Here is a 23055-nt window from a genome sequence, read left to right on the forward strand (position 1 = left end):
TACAGCAACGGTCATAAATATGAACCAACTGCCAAGCATCTGAATTTTGATTGCACGATTATGGGGATGCGGCAGAGGTAGCCGTATTCAAGTCTTAATTTGGGATAAGACTTACTAGCACTTGACATATTTCATTATGGCTATTGGACAAAACCCATTGACTGGGTTCAACCTGCCAAACCAAACCCAAACGAATGTCATGAAGGCTTAATATATACTACATGCGAACCAACTCAATGATTGTAGAATTTCCACTTTGCCGCAAGGAGACTTGTGATTGGTTTATCGGGCTGATTTCCGTAACCAGGATTAATGCACATTCATCCCCAAAGCTATGTAAGGAATAAAAATGCTGTGTAACCATTCAAGCACATTCTGAAATAGCCAGTTTAAAGCTCTGCAAGAAACATGTCATCAAACTATTTACTGGAGTAAGTTCACACATCTGATATAGTAGAATTAACACAGCTATGTAGTCTGATTTGGCCACCGACACATCTTGTTTTTATTGGCTTTTTGCTTCCCTTTAGTTTTGTTATTTTGCTATTGGTTGAGGCCTAAAATGTGGCACAAAATGTTTTCATGCTTTTCCACAAAAGCCTAAAAATGGCAACAAAAGCAAAATAGATTTGCACAGGTCCATTTCTGAAGCTCTGACGACGAATATTCCAAAACCTGCTCTCAATATTCTCATTTGGAAAAACCAAGATCAGTATTTTAAATCACTTTCACGGCTCAAACTAGCTTTCTGTACTCCTATTTATTACCCAGCTCTGCATTACACTCGTTTTCCTGTTGTGTTTGATTTCATTCAGCTGACTTGTCCCATGTTATGTTGCTTTTTAAAATACTTAAAAAAGATATTCATTTCAGTCTTTAACCTCCCCCCACCCAAAAAACAGGCTAAAGTTTAGCCTCTTGGATTCCTGCAACACCAAGAGCCAGAACAGCACAAACTAAGGTTGAAAAATGTTGCCCCAAAAACTTGCCTCAACAGAAAAGTTAAACATATTTAAAAGGCCAAAGTAAATAAATAAATAAATAAATACTTGCACAACTACGTTTCACTTCCATATTAGGTTATATATTGATTGGGAACACATAACAAGAATGCCGAGGGACAGAAGATTCCCTCTTCTGTCCCTCAGAAGATTTAGGGCATCCTAAAATGCCTATCTTCATAACCATCCCAAATAATGCTTCGACCAAAGCTCTCAGCTGTTTCTTTTAAGTGACTGCTGCTACCATTCATTTACACCATCAAAATTCTAACTCCGTTGGACAGAAACAAGCAGTTCTAGAGGCTATAGCCCATAGCCAACCACATGGCGCTAACATTTACTAAGTAAGTAGACAAAGTAGAAAATAGGGAAGCATTTATTGCACATTGGACATCTTAAATTAAAACAGCAACCCCTGTCTCTGCTACCAAGAGGTGGCCCTCGCTTCCTCATTCCTTCTTCTTTTCATTAAAGTGGCATCTGAAAAATAAAACATCTCTAGCGGTTTCCGGAGATCAGTGCGAAGACCATCGGCGAGTCCGGGCCGACACCGGGTGATGGCTTGGCTTCCTAATGTGGCAAATCTTTGGCATTGTGGGAGCATCCAGCTTTCCCAGCTAAAGTCTCTGCCCCATGTCGTCCTCCACAGGAAGCAAACCGGGGAAGATGGGAAAGGAGAGAGAGAGAGAGCCCAGGATCCTCCATTCTGGCCCACGGAGGAGAAAGAGCTGGACTCAGGAGGTGATTGTGCTTTTATTTTTTTTTTCCTTTTGTTTTTTTTTTCAGCCAAGCTGTCTCAATCTAAAGAAGACCGGCAGCTTGAGAACTGTCCACGACAACAATCCCTTCCCCGCAGATGGACGGAACAGACAGCTTGACTTAAGGGGCCTGAAATCAGGCCAGCACCTGCCGCTCCAGCGGCTTCAAGTATTCCCTTGGGCTGGAAGCGAATGCCTGCTGCAGCCCTCAGTTCAGGACACAGGTTGTTGTTAGGATCCAAGCCTCAGGGGACGGGAATGGCTGGGAAAGGAGGGCACTTAGTGTCAAGGTTGGAGCCTCTTTCACGGAGGGAAAGCAGAGGTGCTTGGTGCACTGAACCCAGCAGTTGTCCAAGGGGCCCAGTGTCTGTGGCCCTGCCCTTCTACGCCTTGCTGGTGTTGGTTGGAATCCCTCCTCCTCCCCAGTGCTCTTGATGGGCGATCCGAGTGCCTCTTCGCAGGGCGGCAGCAGCAGCAACAACACATATACATGGAGGGCAACATTGACCTGCTAGGCCTCTGAAGTTGCTGGTGGTTTCAGCTGAGCTTTCTCCATGGCTGTGCCGTAAGGAAGGGAACGTTTGAAAAAGCCCAGCTAAAAAAGAAAGAAAGAGAAAGGTTAGCATCTATACAGGACATCACCCACCGAATTCTCTTTCAGGGCAAATTCCATTGTGGTTGAGTGGTCTTGTGGAAGCACATTTATGATTCCTGCTTAAGACCATTGTAATCAAAGTAGTGCAGAAATATCTCTAGATTTTTATTTAAAAACAAGAGATAGTTTTCTCTTTCCATCTCTCTTGAGTATCTCCTGACATTTACTTATTGCTGTCATTTTTTTTAGTGCCTTTGAATTGTTCTTGGTTCCTAGAGGCTACCTGGACAAGTCCCTGCATTTTTTCAAAGCAACATTTTTGGAAGGGGTTTATGATCACTATCCTCTTGCTTAGGGCTAAGCGAGGATTGACTGACCCAAGGTTGCCTAGCTGGCTTTCTGTCTAAGGCAAGACTAGAATTCAGAGTGTTCACATTTCTAGTCTGATGCCTTAAACTACGATATCAAACTAGGTCTTAACTTGATTAATGCTACAAAATTAAGTTTGTAGTTCTCTAAACTCATGAGGACTGGAGCCATAACAATTAAAAACTCTTGGCTCAATTACATATTTATGTGCATCACGCGCCCCACCTTCCATTCAGCTGAATATTGGAAACCATCTCTTTTAAAAACACTAAATGTTGATTCAAGCTGCTTTCATGACTCCTTCATGCAGGTGCCGAATGCTAAAAATGTAATTATGTGTGCTTTGGGGTTGCAATTCTCCGTTGCAGGCCAAGCTGTACACTTGTCGAATAACAGGGAAATGAGTCAGAGTCAATTCACCAGGGAAGGGCTAGAAAATCACAGGTGTTGCAGAAGATTCAAGTGCTGTCCAGGGTGCTGAAGACACTCCCACATTGACACTTCTTAATGTTCTATACACCACAGCTTTTAACTGGCTTCTGACATTTCAGAATCTCCCTACCTACTCATATTTTCTTACATCTGCAGTCCTTATAAATCTAAGGAATACCCAGTACTTCAGAGCTTTAAAAAATTTTCTCCAACCCTGAATTCCTCGATTATTACATTGTTCTGTGAACTCACCTTGTACAACACATAGATGAGCAGTGCCAACAGCAGCAGTCCAATCAGGATGGCTAAGATGATGATCCATAGAGGAACACCCTGGCTAGTCTCTGCCTTAGCCCAATGGAGTGATGTTGACACCTGTCACCAGAAAGGAAGCATGAATAAGAGATATCCAAAAGTTGTAATTGAAGGTGTTACATTGGTAGCATCTAAGCCCTGTTAAATCAGCATATACACTATAAGTCATTCTTCAATATGTTAGAGGACCTGTACATAAGATGAATAATTTTACCATATGTAGTATGAGTAAATAAGTATCTGAGAGCATGACTTCTTGTTATGGAGAAAATAGGAGAAGGGAACACTACGTATAGTACACTGCCTTGAGCTGTACAGAAGCAAAGATGGGATGTACTGTAAATCAAATAAATAAGAATAAACTCCCCTTTACGACCCTGTAATCCATTAATTAGGGGTGGAATTGGGGAAACTGAATGGAGCTGAGCGTTTACTGGCCGGATGCCCTGCTTGATGCCATGTGACATTCGCAGCAGATATTTTGCTTTGCCCTCTAGGAGATAAACATCTGCCACTACCTAGGATTGAACTCTCAACCCTCCGAATGGGAGGTAAGAATCTTCACCACTAGGCCACTAGGTAAAGGTAAAGGTTCCCCTTGCACATATGCGCTAGTCGTTCCCAACTCTAGGGGGCAGTGCTCATCTCCGTTTCAAAGCCGAAGAGCCAGCGCTGTCCGAAGATGTCTCCGTGGTCATGTGGCCGGCATGACTAAATGCAAAGGCACACGGAACGCTGCTACCTTCCCACCAAAGGTGGACCCTATTTTTTCTACTTGCATTTTTTATGTACTTTCGAACTGTTAGGTTGGCAGAAAATGGGACAAGTAATGGGAGCTCACCCCATTACGCGGCACTAGGGATTCGAACCGCTGAACTGCCAACCTTTCGATCGAAAAGCTCAGCGTCTTAGCCACTGAGTCACTACACAGCTCTAATAAATAAGCAAGAATAAAGCTTCCTAAATCCACCAGGGTGCCAGGTATGTCATTCTCATAAATTTCAAAATAGGCCACTGGAAAGAGGCTGGCCTTCTTTAGTTATCCTAGGTTTCACATCATGTTTTTAATTTTGGCTGTTCACCGCCTCGAGTCCTTCGGGAGAGGGGGCGGTATAAAAATAAAAAAAATAAAAAAATAAAAATAAAATTCAGCCTCACTAGGCAATCTAATACCTGAATTATAAGAGGAAAAATTACTTATCCTACTCCACTTTTTTGCCTTCTTACCACAACTTTCATTTATCCACTTTTCAAGAATATATCCAAGCTGGACTAACCCCACCCATCCAGAGCTAAGAGCTAACTGCTTCTCTGAGTTGAGCTGATCCCAATCGCTCTCTCTGTTGTAGCAAAGTGTCTCATAATTTTACTAATGCAATTGGAAGTAACATCTTGGAAGAATTGGTATTCATAAGGGCAGCTTATTTCTATGATAACTGATAATACTGACCTTCAGATGAGCGGTGGGGTGCTCTAGAGGCTGGATTTTGTAGGGCACCTTTTGCATATGGTAAACGGCTTCACACTGGATAGCCTGGGGATAGTTCTCTTTCTGCAAGTGAGGAAAGAATAATGAGAAATGGCTCCGCACAAATGTTGGATTGAATAGATGTACTGGAAGTGAAAGAATATGAAGGAATCAAACATTCCATTCCCAAAGGCTTAATACGATGAAAGCTAACACTTATACGAAATGAATGGGAAGGAGTAGACCATTATTTTTCTGCTGAGATTGTTATATTTTTTCTGTATGTACATAGATCAGAGGTGGGCAACTTGGATCTTTTAGCCTGAGTTATGCTATTCCCTCAACTTTCATTCATTTCTGTGCCAGCTATTGCTACAACCAAGAATAACAGAATAAGGAAGGTGGAAAAAAAGACACACACACTCACACACACACAAAATTTGTCCCAAACAATTGAGGTCTGGTGAGCACCCAAAATACAGGGGTGGGCTGCTGGGGGTTTGCAGGGGTTTGGGAGAACCTCTAGCTAAGATTCTGTGCAGTTTGGAGAACCCCCAAATCCCATTCCTGGCTGGCCCCTCCCCTCCCTCCCCCGCCCCTCCCAGGAGTCCCCACGTGGCCCGTTTTGGAGACAGGTAAGTGCAGGGCGTGCATGGAGGCTCAAGGAGGGTGAAAAACAGGCCTACCAGAAGTTCGGGAAGTCCAGAAATGGGCCAGAGGGCCTCAGGAGCCTGGGGAGGCCGTTTTTGCCCTTCCGGAGCCCGGGGAGGGAAAAAATGCCCCCCCCATTGCCGTGGTGCAGGTGGCTGACCAGGTCACGCCCACCATGGCCATGCCCACCCAGCAATCGGGCAGAGAACCCCTTGCTAAAATTTTTGAAGCCCACTCCTGCCAAAATATAATAAATTTACCTGTTGAAAGCTTTTGGACCAGATGCGAAAATAGAGGTGTAAGTTGAGACTTCCCTGCCGTTGCAATGCTCCCATGCGGCAGTGAAGTTGGAAGCATTCATCCTCATTACACTTCTGCAGTGAAAGAACAATGAATGATAAAAATGAGACATCGGATGAACATATCTCATCAACCTTCAGTTACTTCCAATTTGGGCAGAATTTGGCCCAAGCATCTTTGTGAACCTGAATGTCTGGCCTTACTTGACCTAAGTATCTTTCTTGTGGGTTGGATTATATCTCAGAATTCCCAGGCAATGCAACCAATAAGAATGACAGTCTAAGATCTTGAGGACAACAGAATGGGGAAGCCTGTTCCAGTGATTAAAACCAAGGGAATGTGAGTCAGGACATTAGACCTAAGTTCCTGTGGATACATCTTTATTTCGAAGACTATGGCAAACAAAGGATAATTAGGTTTCAAAATGAGGTACTGAAATGCATGTAGTGCTGCTTTTTGAAAACCATCTTCCACATGCATTTATTTATTTATTTAAATTTATTGGCCACCCAACTCCCATGGACTCTGGGGGAAGCCAACGGCGTTAACAAGAACAATGAACAAATACTGTAGTGGTAAGGCAATCATTAGTGCAGCTCTTAGGTTGGCCCTAAAACCGGGATGGCGAACCTATGGCACGTGTGCCACCGTTGGTGGGCATGCGAGCGTTGCCCTAGTTCAGCTATGGCACACATGCGTGCGCCGGCCAGCTGATTTTTGGGCCTTCTAGAAGTCAGTAAACGGGCCATTTCCGGCCTCCAGGGACGGTAGGGAATGCTGTTTTTGCCTCCCCAGGCTCCTAGAAAGGCTCTGGAGCCTGGGGAGAGCAAAAAACAGGCCTACCGGGCCATCACATGCCAAAAGTGGGGGGAATGCCGGGGGGGGTCGCACGCACATGGCGCATTGAATTATGGGTGTGGACACGTGCTTGCATGGCCCCCCCATACTCCCCCCACTTTTGGCATGCAATGGCAAAAAGGTTCGTCATTGTTGCCCTAAAACATCCTAAGGATATCAAAGGTATGGAGCACAACTCTGTGTTTTTAAGATGTTTCTTGAAATAATGATGCAGGACTTACCAGAGGGAAAGTGCCTCCAATGTTGCCCGTGTTCCATCCTCCATCTTGTTTCTGCACGTAGTGCTGCTCCTGCCCAGGAAAAGGTGTTGGAAGTTGCTCCAGCTAAAGAGAGAGAGAGAGAGAGAGAGAGAAAGAGAAAGAGAAAGAGAAAGAGAGAGAATGAAATGTGAATCTTCATAAATTAATTCTCTGTAGCTACCAGTTGTAGTCTTGTTGACTGTTAATACAGTTTTTATTTTTATTTATTTATTTTTCAGATTTCTATACCGCCCTTCTCCTTTCGGACTCAGGGCGGTGAACAGCCAAAGTAAAACATTTGTACACAAAAGTTAAAATAGATTTAAAATAATTAAATAAGTTTGGCCCATAATTTAAAACATTTCAATTCAAAACCAATCTCAAATTTTAAAAAACCCACCATAAAATCAGGACAGCCTGGCTAACTGAAAGAAATAGGTTTTAAGGGCCTGACGAAAAGTCCGGAGGTCTGGGATCGTTTGTATCTCTGGGGATAGATCGTTCCAGAGGGTAGGTGCCACCACAGAGAAGGCTCTCCCCCTGGGGGGTCGCCAGCCGACATTGTCTGGCCGATGGCACCCTGCGGAGGCCCTCTCTGTGGGAGCGAACTGGCCAGTGGGAGGCAATTGGTGGCAGAAGGCGGTCCTGTAAGTACCCCGGCCCTAAGCCATGGAGTTCTCCATGGTCTGTTAAACAGGGGCCTTCCTTATGATCTGATTAGTTCGAAGTATCAAAAGGTATCTTTGCAAGGTATCGTTAATACAGCTGCCAGTCAGAAAAGACCCTTCTATTGAATGCCAGTGTTGCTCTGGCTGATTCCAAGGACACATGCTTCCCCAATGGCAGAAAATCCTCCCTCGTTTACATGAGCCTCGGTGGCGCAGTGGTTAGAGTGCAGTACTGCAGGCTATTTCTGCTGCTTGCAATTTGGCAGTTCAAATCTCACCAGGCTCGAGGTTGACTCAGCGTTCCATCCTTCCGAAGTTGGTAAAATGAGGACCCAAATTGTTGGGGGCAATAGGCTGACTCTGTAAACGGCTTAGAGAGGGCTGTAAAGCACTGTGAAGTCCTATATAAGTCTAAGTGCTATTGCTACAACTCAGTCGCAGGCTTGTGCATGTTCTAACACAAAGCAAAGGCTCTGCAGAAATAAACTACTTTGTTGAAATGTTTTTGAAAAAAAACCTACATGTAAAAAAAACCCAAGGAGGTTACTAAAAGGGGGAAGATTTGGGATGGAAAACAACGCACAAAATTTCCATTGCTGAGAAAAGAATGGCAAATTATTAAAGCAACCAAATAACTTATAGCCAAATTTGGAAAATTTGCTGTCTTCTACAATTTATTACTCCTCCCTTCATGTTTATTTTGATTTTGTAAGCCATCTCAGCTGCAGCCTTTAAGTTTCAGGGGCTGAATTCCAGTCCCAACATTTAGCGGCCAGGCCAAGTCACTTCATCCTTTGTATTCCCACACCCACAAGGGTCCCTTTTTACCTGCAGACGTGATGGATTAATGGGGCTGTTGGAGGTACAATTTCCTGGCACCGTGTAGCGGGTGACATACAGTACAGTTCGTCCTTGTACTCGGAGAGGACAACTGATGTCTAACACTCCTTCACTGATGGCGCTGGGCCCCTCATTGACAAACTACATAAAAGAAAAGAAAAAAAAAAAAGAAAAAAGGAAAGAAAAGAAATAGAGGAAATTATCCAAGGAACCAAGAAAACGCTTCATTCTAGATAAGGCTGCTCGTTTACTTTGTCCTTCAAGGCTGAGATGCAGAGAAGCCTATCACCTGTTGAATGACCTTGCAAACCAAGATATACTCGGAACTTGCTGTAATGCAGAACAGCTGAGCTACAAGACCTCCCACGAGAAAAGCTGTAGCCATTTCATGAAGGTATCTTGATCAGCAACCCAATAGAAGATAATGCCAATAAAGGATAGTGCCATAACAATAGTCAATAAATCAGCCACGTTTCCATTGTTAGCCATTTTTTGAAAAATCCCAGATATGAAAAAGTAACTTCTGCATAACCTTACGCAGAAGTATATATAACCTTATAAAGCTCAACTTTCACAGCAATATCAACCTACGCAGGTATATTGTTGTGAATGTTGAGCTTTAATTGGATTTGTGTTAATCTAGATCTGCCTCCTTATTGTTAGTGTCTTTCAGAGGTATAGGTTTGAAACTGAAGAGCCTTGGTGGTACAGGGGTTTAAAGCACCCTGTTATTAAGCTTATTAAGACCAGCTGCCTGCAATTACTGCAGGGTTCGAATCTCGCCAAGGCTCAAGGTTGACTCAGCCTTCCATCCTTTCTAAGGTAGGTGAAATGAGGACCCAGTTGTGGGGGCAATAAGCTGACTTTGTATAAATATACAAAAGGATGAAGGCTATTGCTGAGCACATTGTAAGCCGCCCTGAGTCTTCGGAGAAGGGCGGCATATAAATCAAATTAAAAAAAAAAAAAAAAAAACTCCCATAATTCTTAGCCTGTATGACTTGCACCAGGCCTGTCAAACTGGCGGCCTGTGGGCCAGATGCGTCATGCGCAGGCCACGCCCACCCAGGTCCACAAAGGCAAAAAACATCGCGATACGGTACGATAGGTCATGTGACGCGATCGAGTTTGACACCCGTGACTTACACTCATGTTTCTTAAGAATTTTGAATGCTGAGGCGGATTCATACGGAGACTACCACTTTGAAAAAAACTGGTACAGAAGGACCTTTCAGGAGCTGAATTGGATCCCAGAAAAAAACAGGCTCCCCCAAGAACATTTGGCCCATTGGGAAGTTCCAGCTATTCCATCAGCTGCTTCTCCTCAGCAAGAAACACCCACCTCATAGACATGGCGGACCCCAGGGCCGATATCTTGTTCACGCTGCACTGATCTACCAGGGACCCAACCAGGCAGAGACACAGTGTCTGGCATGGATGCTCTGTGGAAGAAGTAGAAAAAATCATTTCAGACACAGAAATTATTCACTAGGGACTAGAGCAATTTAAATAACCAATACAAATCATTTCTCAATAATGTGAGGCAAAATTAAAGCAAAATCAAAACGACAGTAATCAAGTCATAACGTCACATGAAAATCATTGTGATGTCTGCTAATGTAGAAATGTCCTTTACTGGGATGTGTAAACATGGAAATCAGAACATGTGTGTGTTCCTCTGGTTAAAAATTCCAAATTGAACTCCTCCTAGTGTATTTCTTTTCATTGAGAAGCAAATTGCAAAACTAATGTTTGAAAACAATACGATTTGCTTATTTGATACTTTTAATCCCATTTTTCTATAATAGGCCCAAGGCTGTGGATTTAATCCACAAGTAAGCAATGCAATGATTATTTTTTTAATGTGTGTTTTATTTATGTAGTAAAGCAGAGTTATAAAACAATAAAAATGCAACAAGAATAAATTATGCATTAAATTATATTTTTGCTGTTTCTGAAGGTTATTATGTTCTGGGAAAAAAATGACACATATATTAAATTGACTTTGAAATGAACTAATATTTTTAGATACTCATATTCCTATGAACCACATCCTTATTACATGGTAATTGACAGCTGAACTGTGCAAATAGTTTTTCTACATCCTTCTTGCTGCTAAGAGAGTAGTTCTTTTACACTGAAGAAACAAATTTATGCCTTCGTTACTGAATTGAAGAGTGGTGTTATCTGTAACTCATGGACATTCATTATCGGCACAGATATAATGAAATATGAACTGTTATGTAAACTTCACCCATGAAAGACATACACACACTTATTGTGCACACCTCTCACTGTACAGACACACATAATTATTTGTTGTTTGCTGTGGTTTTTTCTTTTTCTTTTTTTTCTTTGTTTTATCAAATAGAATGCAAAAAAAAAAAATGATACAATGAGTTAACAAATATAATCAATCAGCAATCTGCTTCCACCTTGTATGCAACCTTGTTTTTGCTACTAAATACAGGATTGAAAGGGGACGCGGTGACTCAGTGGCTAAGATGCTGAGCTTGTCGATCGAAAGGTTGGCAGTTCAGCGGTTTGAATCCCTAGTGCCGCGTAACGGGGTGAGCTCCCGTTACTCGTCCCAGCTTCTGCCAACCTAGCAGTTTGAAAGCACGAAAAAAATGCAAGTAGAAAAATAGGGACCACCTTTGGTGGGAAGGTAACAGCGTTCCATGCGCCTTTGGCGTTTAGTCATGCCGGCCACATGACCATGGAGACATCTTCGGACAGCGCTGGCTCTTTGGCTTTGAAATAGAGATGAGCACCGCCCCCTAGAGTCGGGAATGACTAGCACATATGTGCGAGGGGAACCTTTACCTTTACCTTGCAGGATTAAAACATTATGGAGAAAAATAATTATTAAAAATCAGTAATTAAAATAGTTTTATTCTCCTGCTTAATAAAAATATAAAAAATGGCCCTGGCTCTGCCTGTTATTAGAGTATGGCTGCTAGCATGCTGTTCAAAGTAGTCCCTGAATCAACAAAAATTTTGCACCTCTGTTTTAATATGTCTCGTTCTGATACAGTTATAAATAAAAGCATAGTCAGTCTTGAGTCTGCTACTTGGGTTTTCTTGATGGTCTTCCATTCAAGTATCAACTATCCATGTTTCCCTGAAAATAAGACCTTGTTTTATATATTTTTTTGCCACCAAAAAAAGACACCAGGTCTTATTTTTGGGGTGGGTGGAGTGTCGTCTACTGACTCACCTCACTTGTGTGTGTCACCCCCGGTCTCCTTTTCGCTGTCATAGGCCTTCAGGAACTTCTGCAGCCAGCAAGGCTTTCCTGAAGGCCTTTGCAGCTGATATCAGAGCTCTGTTATCAGCTGCAGAGGCCTTCAGGAAAGCCTTGCCGGCTGCAGAAGAAACAGGCCGGCAAGGAAGATGTTGGGATATGTGAGGTCTGGCTGCAACTCTCCAAAGGTAAGTAGTAGGGCAACTCCAACACCTATCTTAATTTTTACCTGTGCACCCTGGAGTGGGCAGGGTCTTCATTAGGGCTTATTGGGGGGGTAGGGCTTATATTGGGCGCACATGTAAAAATCAAGCTAGGACTTACTTTCGCGGTAGGTTGTATTTTCGGGGAAACATGGTAGAAGCAGACCTCTTGAGATGTTTCTGAGCTTAGTCAAGATTGAGTGTCACCAGCTGTGCATTTATGATATTCCTTTAGCCCATGATGAAACTCAAGGTGGTATATATTAGATTACTTAATGTCTTCTATTCTACCCTTGAATGTAATTGGTGAATTATAGGTGTTAAGACCATGGCCTGCAAAATGGCCTGCTTTACTCAACATTTGGTCTCTTCGGTCTTCTCCGAGGAATCAACCATCCTTTATCAAGAATAGAATGAGAAAAGTCTGTATACACTCACACTACCTCAGATTATAAACCCCCTGAAGTGATATTTTTTTCCATTAATGTTCTACCACTTGGGTAAATTAGGAGGCATTCATTCAAAAGAGTTTTGTAGTTTTAACAGAAAATGTCTAGGAAGCCTAGGTACAGAGAGAAGGTTGTGGAGATAATGTAAGCTCTGCATGAACAACCTCAAAAACTTAATTCTTGGCACTTTAAGAAGCAAATGTTGGGGAAGTTTACCAGTAGGCCTTGGAAATCAACTGCCAGCAGCTCTCCTCACCTGAAGCCTGTGAAAAAGACAGGCTTCTTGGTGAGACGAGTAGAAAGACACGTGCAACAGTCTGACCGTCAGAAGCAGAGTTTAGAAAAGAGGAGACAGGATCTTCCTAAAATCCCAGAGTTGCCTCTAGGCATGATGGGCGGCAAACAAGTCTAATAAATGAATAAAATAAATAAATGAGAAAGAGAGTCCTCAGGGCTATAGGCTAGAGCTTCCTCATTCCTGGTGTTTACATTTTTTTTTTTGAAATTCCATCATGCACACACGTCTTCTATGATTAAGGAGCATTCATTTAAATTACTACACTTAGACTAAGTGTTATTCTAAGATACTTCTGCAAAAGCTACTAGCCTGCCTAGAGCTAGTGCAACTGCTAATTGAGAAACAGGCATTTTCTTAGGAAACTGGGGGGGATAGAGAAAGTGGCACGATTGGATTCATGAGAACTACTGGAAAAAGAAAGCTTGTCTAAAACTTTTGACCAATGGTTTCAAGTGTTGACTTGTGACTGGAATATAACAGACCCTACGGTTTTTTTGTTCAAGAGAATGCTAACTAATCAAGAACATTTGCTAATCACTGTAATCAAATGGTCTGTTTTCTCAGAGTACTTGAATTAAAAGCTGATTCATACCTTCCAAAATGGGACATAAAATCATGTGGGAAATTATATTGTCTCTCCAGCTGCATATTCCTTGAATGTAAGCTAGCTGAGCTTTAGGTAAAATGTCTGGTTCAATTACTTGTTTGTGTTTCCTGGAGGAGATAATCCTGGATGACTATATTAAAGGTTTCAGAAGAAAAACAGTTCCCTTGGGGTAAATACCAGCTGCTACCACATTGGAGAGCATTTCCCAGAGATACTTATATGTCCATAAGAAAATGTTCATGCAACTAGCGTTCCACTGGTGTCATATAAGAAAGAATAGAATTTTTTATTGGCCAAGTGTGATTGGACACACATGGAATTTGTCTTGGTGCATATGCTTTCAGTGTACATAAAAGAAAAGATATGCTCTGTTGTGGCTCCGTTACCTGAGCCTGTGTCATCGGCAGGAGACGACTCCGAGAGTGAAGGGGAGGAGTTGGCAAGGCCTCCCTCTCCAGGACCCTCCTCTCTGGCAATGCCTTCGGTGTCCACCGAAGGGCAAGAGATAGGGCCAGGGCCAAGCACGTCCATGCAGCCACAGATGGACAGTGATGAGGGTAATGAGTCTTGGCTGGACCCACGCCAGCGTCGCAGAGATAAGCGCACGCAACAGAAGAAAGGGCATGCCCAAGATTAGGCTGAGTCACTGGACCACACCCCACAGGATATAAAAGGGAGTGTGGTGGCCAGTCAAACCTTGTGACGAACAAAGCTGAAAGCTTCCACGCCATTCTGCATTGCCGGACTTTTGCTTTCAGACTGGATTATCTCTGGACTTGATTGTAATTATTGAGCTGCTTTCCTTTGATGTATCAGAAGTGGGGAGAAGTTATCTCTCCTCTTTGTAAATAATAAACTCTTGGCAGGCAGCCACTAGGTTGTTGCCAAGTTCCGTTATCATAAGGAAAAGGATTTTGCCGGCTGGTTTGGTCTTTAACTCCTGAACGTCTGTTGGTGTGTGTGCGTGGGGTTGGGGACAGAACACGCTCATCAAGAATCATAAGGTGCAACACTTAATGATAGTGGGTACAAATTCCAGACTTGCACCCACACAATCACATAATCAGCACAGTGAAAAGTGATGTGTGGACCACGCATCCTTGGCTAAGGGAATTGTCAAGTTGACTGGCTCTACAGCACTTTAAAATATTGCAAGATGGTTGTGTTTCCTTCTGATTTACCAGTTGTCTAATCAACTAAACCTCATGTTCCTGTGCTGGATATCAGCACCATTTCCCATTTGATCTATCCAGTACAAATGTGGAATACTTGGTTGCACAAAGCGGAGTCAAATATGCATATATTTGAATCCAAGCAATAAAATTAGCAGTGAGTGATTAGAGAGTTATCTTCCAAAAGCAAACCAGGTCTTCATTTAAGGGAGAACAGAGAAAGAGAAAGATGGTGAAGAACTAAGAAAGACCATTTCTCACGAAGGGAACTTTTCAGGAAAACAGTGTAATTTCTCTAATGATGCACTTACCAAACCAGACATAAATAATATTGCCCTTGCTAATGAATTGAAAACTTTAAATTGACTGGGAGAAAACCAGACCCAACTTCATTGAACTCGTTTTTAAATTATTGAATCAATAATTCCAACATTTTGGTAGTCTCTCCTTAGTTCTACTTTGGGGATATTTTCTTTCTTTACAGGTAGTCCTTGGCTTACAACAGTTCGTTTAGTGACCGCTCGAAATTACAATGGCACTGAAAAAATGACTTACCACCATTTATCACACTTATGCAGCATCCCCACCAGTGATGAAATCCAAATTTGTTTACTACCGGTTCTGCAGGCATGGCTTGGTGGGTGTGGTGTGGCTTGTTGGGCATGGCTTGGTGGACGTGGCAGGGGAAGGATACTGTAAAATCTCCATTCCCTCCCCACTCCAGGGGAAGAATACTGCAAAATCTCCATTCCCTCCCCACTCTGGGGCCAGCCAGAGGTGGTATTTGCCAATTCTCCGAACTGCTTAAAATTTCCGCTATCAGTTCTCCAGAACCTGTCAGAATCTGCTGGATTTCACCCCTGATCTCCACTATCATGTGATTTACACTCAGATGTTTGACAAACGCTTCATATTTATGATGGTTGCAGTGTCCTGGGGTCATGTGATCCCCTTTTGTAACCTTCTGACAAACAAAGACAATGGGAAAGCTAAATTCGCTTAACAACGGTGTTACTAATTTAACAATTGCAGCGATTCACAACAAACGTGGCAAGAAATGTCATAAAATGGGGCAAAACTCCTCAATGAACCCAATTTCTCACTTAGCAGCCTAAACTTTGGGCTCAATTGAGGTCGTAAGTCGAGGACCACCTGTATTTTTCCCACTGTTTAGCTGATCCTCCCAACAGTGCATGTGGCAAAACACACAGTAAGAAGACAGCAACATTCTCGGTGTCAGGGAAGTAGGAAGACTTTTATTGAACATTGTTGGGAGGGAGGAGGATCAGGAGCCTGGTGGCGCAGCAGACTAATAGCCTGTTATTAACATCCAGCTGCCTGCAATTACTGCAGGTTCGAATCTCTCCAAGGCTCAAGGTTGACTCAGCCTTCCATCCTTTCTAAGGTAGGTAAATTGAGGACCCGGATTGTGGGGGCAATAAGCTGACTTTGTATAAATATACAAAAGGATGAAGGCTATTGCTTAACGCATTGTAAGCCGCCCTGAGTCTCCGGAGAAGGGCGGCATATAAATCAAATTAAAATTAAAAAAAAAAAAATTATGAAGGAAGGGATGAAATGGCAGGTGGGTTCCTGGCCTGGCAGCTGCTACAGCCTTCAGGGCTAAAATGATTTGCCAACACATGGCACCTTTCCTTTGTTATTAAAGGTGTGATTTGCCCTCACCCGTTTATGATGAGCCTCCAGCATTTGCATGCCTTGCAGGTAACAACAGGCCTTGGACATTCTTTTAACAATTAAAAATAATTACTCCTGGCATGATACTTACCCATGGGATGAAATGCGAAAGGAAGCCTCCACGCGCATGACAAACGATTCCACTTCGCTGTGAGAATTGTTGGCGTTCTTGCTGTGAAAAACAGATATGGCTATGTGGAAAGGTGTAGGCCAGTGATGGTGAACCTTTTCGGTAGCGAGTGCCCAAATCAGAATGTACGTGCACGGGTGCGCACATGTGCAGCCACTGGAGCCCCAGAAACCAGCTGGCTGGTGTGCATGTGCATGCCAGCCACCTGGTCTTTGGGTTTCCGGTGCACGCATGCGCACATGCCAGCTGGTTGCACGTGCCGGAGTGCCGGAAACCCGAAGACCAGGTGGCCAGCATGCACATGTGCACCGGCCAGCTGGTCTTTGGGTTTCCGGGGCTCCGGCACGCGCAAAGATGCATGCCGGAAACCACAAGAGCAGCTGGCGATGTTGCGCATGCCCACAGAGAGGGCTCTGTATGCCACGTCTGCCATAGGTTCGCCATCACGGGTGTAGGCTAAAAGCACTGTGCAGGAAAGAAAGAGCCCAGGGCGTCAAGGACAGCCGGACCTGTCCATGAGCTCAAGGTGAAGGGAGTGGGGGAGGTGGGGCACTGGCAGATTATCTAGGGAGTTTTTACCTGTGAATCTGGAAATCAAACTGGATGTATGGCTTAGAATCGGTGATGCGAGGCACGGTAAAGCGCAGGCCACCCCAGAGCTAAGAAGGATAAGACAAAAAAGAAGAAGGCATTAGAATCAAGTTATTTATTCAGATCTCTTCTATCAGGGGTTGTGCATGTTGATTTACTTTGATCTTGGTTGTTTTCTTGCAGATGCTTCATTACCCAGCTATGTAACAGAGTGGGGCTGTTTTGGCTGTAATACTTGCATGCTGATTGACCGAAGCCAACCCTTTAGTACAGAGGTCCCCAACCCCCTGGGCCTTGGATGGTACTGGTCCTTGGTCTGTTATGAACTGGGCTACGTAGCCGGAGGTGAATGATGGGCAAGCAAGCGAAGCTTCATCTGTATTTGCAACCGCTCCCCAGTGCTAGCAACACTGTTTCAGCTCCGCCTCAGATCATCAGATTAGATTCTCACAGAGGGGTGAACCCTACTATCAACTGCTCCTGCAAGAGATCTCGGTTGTGTGCTCCTCCCTCCCCCCGCCACCTCCCAGTCTGTGGAAAAAACTGTCTTCCACGAAAGTGGTCCCTGGTGCGAAAAAAGGTTGGGGACCACTGCCTTAGTACATAGCACCAACACTCACGCTGACACCTGCTTTCATCGGGTTGCCAAGGTCACAGATAATCATATTTGTGTCGTTCACGGTGTCATAGCGGCAGCTCTGGCTGGAAATGTTCTAAAGGAAAGACAAAGGAAAAGCGCCTTTAGACTAGGGGTGTCAAACTCGCCCCGTCACGTTGGCGTCACGTGACATTTTCCCCCCTTTGTGGAGCTGGGGTGGGCGTGGCCTGCCCGTGATGCATCCAGCCCGCTGGCTGCCGGTTTGACACCCCTGATTTAGACAAATCTGTGGAGGATACTAGTGGTATGTTATCATCAGAGTTAAAGGTAATAAGCTTTGGATGCCAACGGCTAAAGAACAAAGAGGCCTGCGCGCTACCACTGTCTTGTCCGACTAGTGAGAATTCCCACTGTTAGAAAAAGAAACCTTAGTAAACGTTTCACGTGAGCTTCTATCCATTTCATCTGCTACAGTTTGTACGTGAGTAAATGTTAGGATATATTTTGAGCCTAACAAGTTGTCCAGGCAATATATGTGTTCTGTGACTTTAACATGAATATGTATTGTGTGACTTTAAAGTTTTACTGCTGATTCATTGTAATGCTGTGTCATGCTTAGTGATTAGATAATCACTAGTTGTAAACGTATTTAAGAAAGGTACTGTAAAGTATTCAGTTGATGATACGCTACCATAGTGTGTGGAGTTGCTACCATTGTGCTATCATCGTTGGATGGATCTGCTACCATCGTGGTTTGTGAACCAGAGTGAGTTTGTTATTCTAACCAACTACTGTTTGTGTGGTAAGAAGATTTTTGTATCACTGGACTGATTTAACTGGCAAAGACTTGGACTGATTTAAAGACTATGAGATTGTTTTTTCACTATAAAGTAAACTTTTGATAAACCAGTTTGCACATCTCTTATTCATTGCTCTCAGCAACGTTTCTCTGTGTTCTATACTCTGCTGGTTGGTAACACAACAACAATATTCTTAACAGTAAAAATGGTTCTGCTGAAATATTCATAATCATAAAACCAATAGCTCCCGGCTTAGTGAAAAGCATTCCCTTCTGTTACATGAAATGGAAGAATGTTTTTATTGACTGAACCATTAGGTTTCTAGGTTTTTGCACAATTTCATTCCTAAAAAGGATTTTCTAAGATGGTGTTTACTACCCAAACTGAATTGATTCTTCAATTTTAAAAGATTTAGTTTTTTGTTTTTTTTTTTAAAAAAAGGCAGAGGGCTGTGATCAATCAGCAGTAGCTAAAAATGCATTAAAAAAATAGAATAAAGAACAGGGTAACTACTGTAGCCTTTTCATTCTTGTCATTCCCAGAATCTTCTGGGACGGTGGGTGAGAAGCATGTCAGTTTGATACAGGTGGTCCTTGACTTACAACAATTCATTTAGTGACTATTCGAAGTTACAGCATCACTGAAAAAAGTGACTTAATGACCGTTTTCCACACTTACGACTGTTGCACCATCCCTATGGTCACTTGCTCAAAATTTGGATGCTTAGCAACTGGTTCTTATTTATGACGGCTGCAGTGTCCCAGAATCATGTGACTGCCTTTTGTGACCTTCTAACAAGCAATGTCAATGAGGAAGCCAGATTCACTTAACAACCGGGTTACTGACTTAACAACAAGTGACTCACTTGACAACCGTGTCAGGAAAGGTTGTAAAATGGGGCAAAATTCACTTAACAGCTGCCTCACATAGCCACAGAAATTCTGGGGTCAATTGTGGTCGCAAGTCGAGTACTGACTGGCAACTGAAATGGAGTCACTTTATGATGGCTTGAATTTTTGAAAATGAGTCATGTGGTACTTCGGCAAGCATATTTATTATGGCATAAACTTCCAAGGATTAATTGAATGTGTTATTTTATGAACTCTCCCCCCCCCCAAAAAAAAAAAACAAAAAAAAACAACCCAACCACTGTTGTATTTTTGCTGCTTTAGAAATCAGAAATATTGACCTGCTGGAATTCACGACACCATCATCTTTTAATGACCCCATAATCCCTTGCACGGTGGAATCTGGGCAACTGAATGGAGCAAGCAGAGTATTTTTAATGGCCGGATGCCCTTCCTGTCACCAATACGGAGTTTTGTGCAGCAGATGTATTCTCATTGTGCCCAGAGAGAAATATCTGCCTCTACCTAGGATCAAACTCACAGCCTCCTGATCGTGATGTGAGAACTCCACTTCTAGGTCACCGTACCACTGGAATTCACAACATACCCCCACAATTCACAATTGTTCAAAGGACAGAAGATGTGTCCCAGGGCTTCTATCTTTGAAGGACACTCTCCATACTATACTCATGCTCTATTTTGACAACTAATGGATGGAACGTCGTTGGATTTTAAGGGAGAAGGTTTGTTATGGAGCACCTACCCCGTAGTTGCGTTGAACTCCTGTATAGTCTGCCTCAGGTGGGATTGTCACATGGAGTTCAGCTTCATATGCACCACCTTCTCCACGATTCATCGCATGGAATGAAAGGTTCACTGAATTCTTGTCTCCCAGAGAGGCAACAGTTTGGTCCCTGCGAAGGGTGAAATCCAAAACGAATGAGACCGCGCATCAAAACAAAATGAAATCCGAAACAAGGAGAGTGCAGATCGAAGGTGGCAAAGTTAATTATTCGGGCACCATCCAGAGAGTTCAGAGAACATAGTACTGTACTTTTATGCAGTGGTAAAATCCAAATTTTTTTACTACCGGTTCTGAGGATGTGGCTTGGTGGGTGGGCGTGGTGTGGCTTGATGGGTGTGGCAGGAGAAGGATATTGCAAAATCCCCATTCCCTCCTCACTCCTGGGGGAAGAATATTGCAAAATCTTCATTCCTGCCCCACTCTGGGTCAGCCAGAGGTGGTATTTGCCGGTTCTCCAAACTACTCAAAATTTCCGCTACCGGTTCTCCAGAACCTGTCACAACTTGCTGGATTTCACCCCTGCTTTTATGTCTCTTTCAGATGACACCAGTCAACTAAATCTCCAGGCGTACAATTTAAATCAGTCTGAACTCCATACTCTTCTCCACAACCTTGGTAGGAAGTTGTTTTATAGAACCAATGAGCCAACAAGACCTGGCAAGTTTCAAGTATTTTCCCCCCTCTGTTAACATATGAAAATGTTAGTTCTTCTCAAGCACCTAAAATTTTGGCTCATTCCTAGGTTTTACACCCATTAATCAAACCAGCGTGCTTGGTGTCCATGTCAGATAAAGATCCTACAGCACAGAAAAAGGATTTATTTATTGTATTTTATTTATTGGTTCAATTTATATGCCGCCCTTCTCCGGAGACTCAGGGCGGCTTACAATGCGTTAAGCAATAGCCTTCATACTTTTGTATATACCTGCTTAGTAGGCTTTCTCCCCCCCCAAGCGGTGTTTGTTTTATACAAAGTCAGCTTATTGCCCCCACAATCCGGGTCCTCATTTTACCTACTTCGGAAGGATGGAAGGCTGAGTCAACCTTGAACTGGCAGTAATTGCAGGCAGCTGGCAGTTAAGTGCTATTTAACAGTGCTTTAGTCTGCTGCTCCATCAAAACCAAGGAGATTGTGGTTTTGTTCTGTATTAACAGTTATTACAAGACATAGACCCAGTGGAAAAAGACCACAGCACATTCTTATCACAAGCATATTGCAAATAGAGCGATGTTGGCATTTAGAAGGTGCTTAAACTGGGTTTCACTTGTCAACTCCCTACATGAGCAATCCCAATCTGCTCCCCTCCAGCCATGGTTGGACTAGAAGCAGGTCAATTTCCTTTCCTTTCCAACTACATTTAATTGAAATTAAATACACTTAATACATTGACTCTCGCTAATACTAAAATTGTAGCACAGTAATTGTTTTTAGATAACTCTAGGCCTGCACTCAAGAAGGGGTCAGATAATCCAGCTATGATCTAGTTAGCTCATTCTTGTCCACATTGATCAGCAAAGGCTTCCTGACATTTCTTTCTCAACCAAGTGTTAAAACGAGACTTTTTGGCATGCAAAGCATGTATTCTGCAACTGCATACTTCCTCTTTCAGAGTACATTCATTTCATATTTATTTGTATTGGAAACAATATGCTAGGTCAGGGGTCCTCAACCCCTGGGATATGGTCCAGTAAATCCATGCAAACAGCAGGCAAGTGGATGAAGTTCCACTTGTGTATGGGGTGGGTGGATATGCCTGCCACTTGTGCAGAACGATCCCTTCTCTCCCCACCCCACTCACTGCTGCCACCACTGCCGCCATCACCACAGTACAGAGGTGGGTTTCAGCAGATTCTGACCAGTTCTGGAGAACTGTTAGCGGAAATTTTGAGTAGTTCGGAGAACCGGTAAATACCACCTCTGACTGGCCCCGCCCCCATCTATTCTCTGCCTCCCGAGTCCCAGCTGATCGGGGGAAATGGGGATTTTGCAGTAACCTTCCCCTGGATTGGGGAGGGAATGGAGATTTTACAGTATCCTTTCCCTGCCACGCCTACCAAGCCATGCCATGCCCACCAAGCCACGCCCACAGAACCGGTAGTATAAAAATTTGAAGCCCACCACTGCATCAGTCCACAGAGCCGAAAAAGTTGGGGACCACCGTTGTAGGTGACAATGTAAAAAAGGGATATGATTCCTTCAAAGTGTGTAAATGTTGACATGTATGTCCGTTTGTGTTACAAGCAACGAAAGATGTGAAAATTTTAAAAGAGCCCACGAATGGATTGATAACGAAAGAGCAAAACGGATTGTACGCAGAAGGAATTGCAAGGCTACATTTTCCAGTTGGAAATCCTGCATGCCTGCATTTCCTTCTCACGATGGGAAGAGATAACAAATTGTCAATGTTTAAGAAAGGGACAATACTGATCCACAGGTCCCCAGGACTAAAAGCGCACTCAGTTATGCATGCAGTTGCATTTCAAGTTTAAGAGGGGCTGCCCTGGGCTTACCAGAAGTGATTTCCAATACTGTTCTGATCGCTCCAGAAGTATTCTGGAAGATGTTAAGCACCCTCCTTCTAAAAAGGTAGAGTTGATTTGCAAATCAGCAGATATTGGAAAACATTACTAAATGGGACACGGACCGTTTCCATTGCTTGACTCCTCCAAAGTCAGACTTGTGCTCAAAATGCATGAGAGGATGCAAAATATTAGATTTAAGAAAGAGGAGAGTCTATTTGGATTTCTTGAGATCAAGAAAATACAAGTAGTATGTAGCTGTCCACCTTCATCCTTGTTTGTGGCACAGCAGGGAAATAACATGGCAGAGGCTTACCCAAAGACATCAAGTTGCAGGTCAGGGACACAGACATTGTCCTCTCCACAGTCCAGCTGAATTTGGGCCTGGGAAAGAATTCCAGCTATGAGTTAGATAAAACTACATGTTCACATGTGTTAAAAGTACTGTACTGAATTATGTCTTCCTTTTATGAACTAGTCTGAGAATGGTAATACCATGGAAAAGGTACGTAGGGATTCAAAAACCGTCTTATTCATCTCTAATCCATCTAAGCAGCTGCTCTGTCCTCCAAAATCGTGCCTAGACTACACCAAA

General features: G+C 43.3%; 1 protein-coding gene across 1 annotated transcript in view; it reads right to left on the reverse strand.

Annotated features, from left to right (window-relative positions):
• Nucleotides 1-1194: 1194 nt before the first annotated feature.
• The window catches only part of ITGA5 (integrin subunit alpha 5), a 94631-nt gene continuing 72770 nt past the window's right edge, over nucleotides 1195-23055 (reverse strand). The window contains exons 19-30 of the mRNA XM_070934994.1: nucleotides 22777-22844; nucleotides 19899-20049; nucleotides 17510-17602; nucleotides 16878-16957; nucleotides 16260-16340; nucleotides 9837-9936; nucleotides 8483-8635; nucleotides 6969-7070; nucleotides 5850-5963; nucleotides 4921-5022; nucleotides 3408-3530; nucleotides 1195-2354 (exon numbers count right to left, since the gene is read on the reverse strand). Coding sequence (XP_070791095.1) covers nucleotides 2271-2354; nucleotides 3408-3530; nucleotides 4921-5022; nucleotides 5850-5963; nucleotides 6969-7070; nucleotides 8483-8635; nucleotides 9837-9936; nucleotides 16260-16340; nucleotides 16878-16957; nucleotides 17510-17602; nucleotides 19899-20049; nucleotides 22777-22844 — 1251 coding nt within the window. The 3' untranslated portion in view covers nucleotides 1195-2270. The remainder of the gene's footprint in view (nucleotides 2355-3407; nucleotides 3531-4920; nucleotides 5023-5849; nucleotides 5964-6968; nucleotides 7071-8482; nucleotides 8636-9836; nucleotides 9937-16259; nucleotides 16341-16877; nucleotides 16958-17509; nucleotides 17603-19898; nucleotides 20050-22776; nucleotides 22845-23055) is intronic.

This window comes from Pituophis catenifer, unplaced genomic scaffold (genome assembly GCF_029215685.1).
Source record: "Pituophis catenifer annectens isolate HBS135680 unplaced genomic scaffold, rPitCat1.0.hap2 SCAF_2, whole genome shotgun sequence".
Taxonomy (NCBI): Eukaryota; Metazoa; Chordata; class Lepidosauria; order Squamata; family Colubridae; genus Pituophis; species Pituophis catenifer.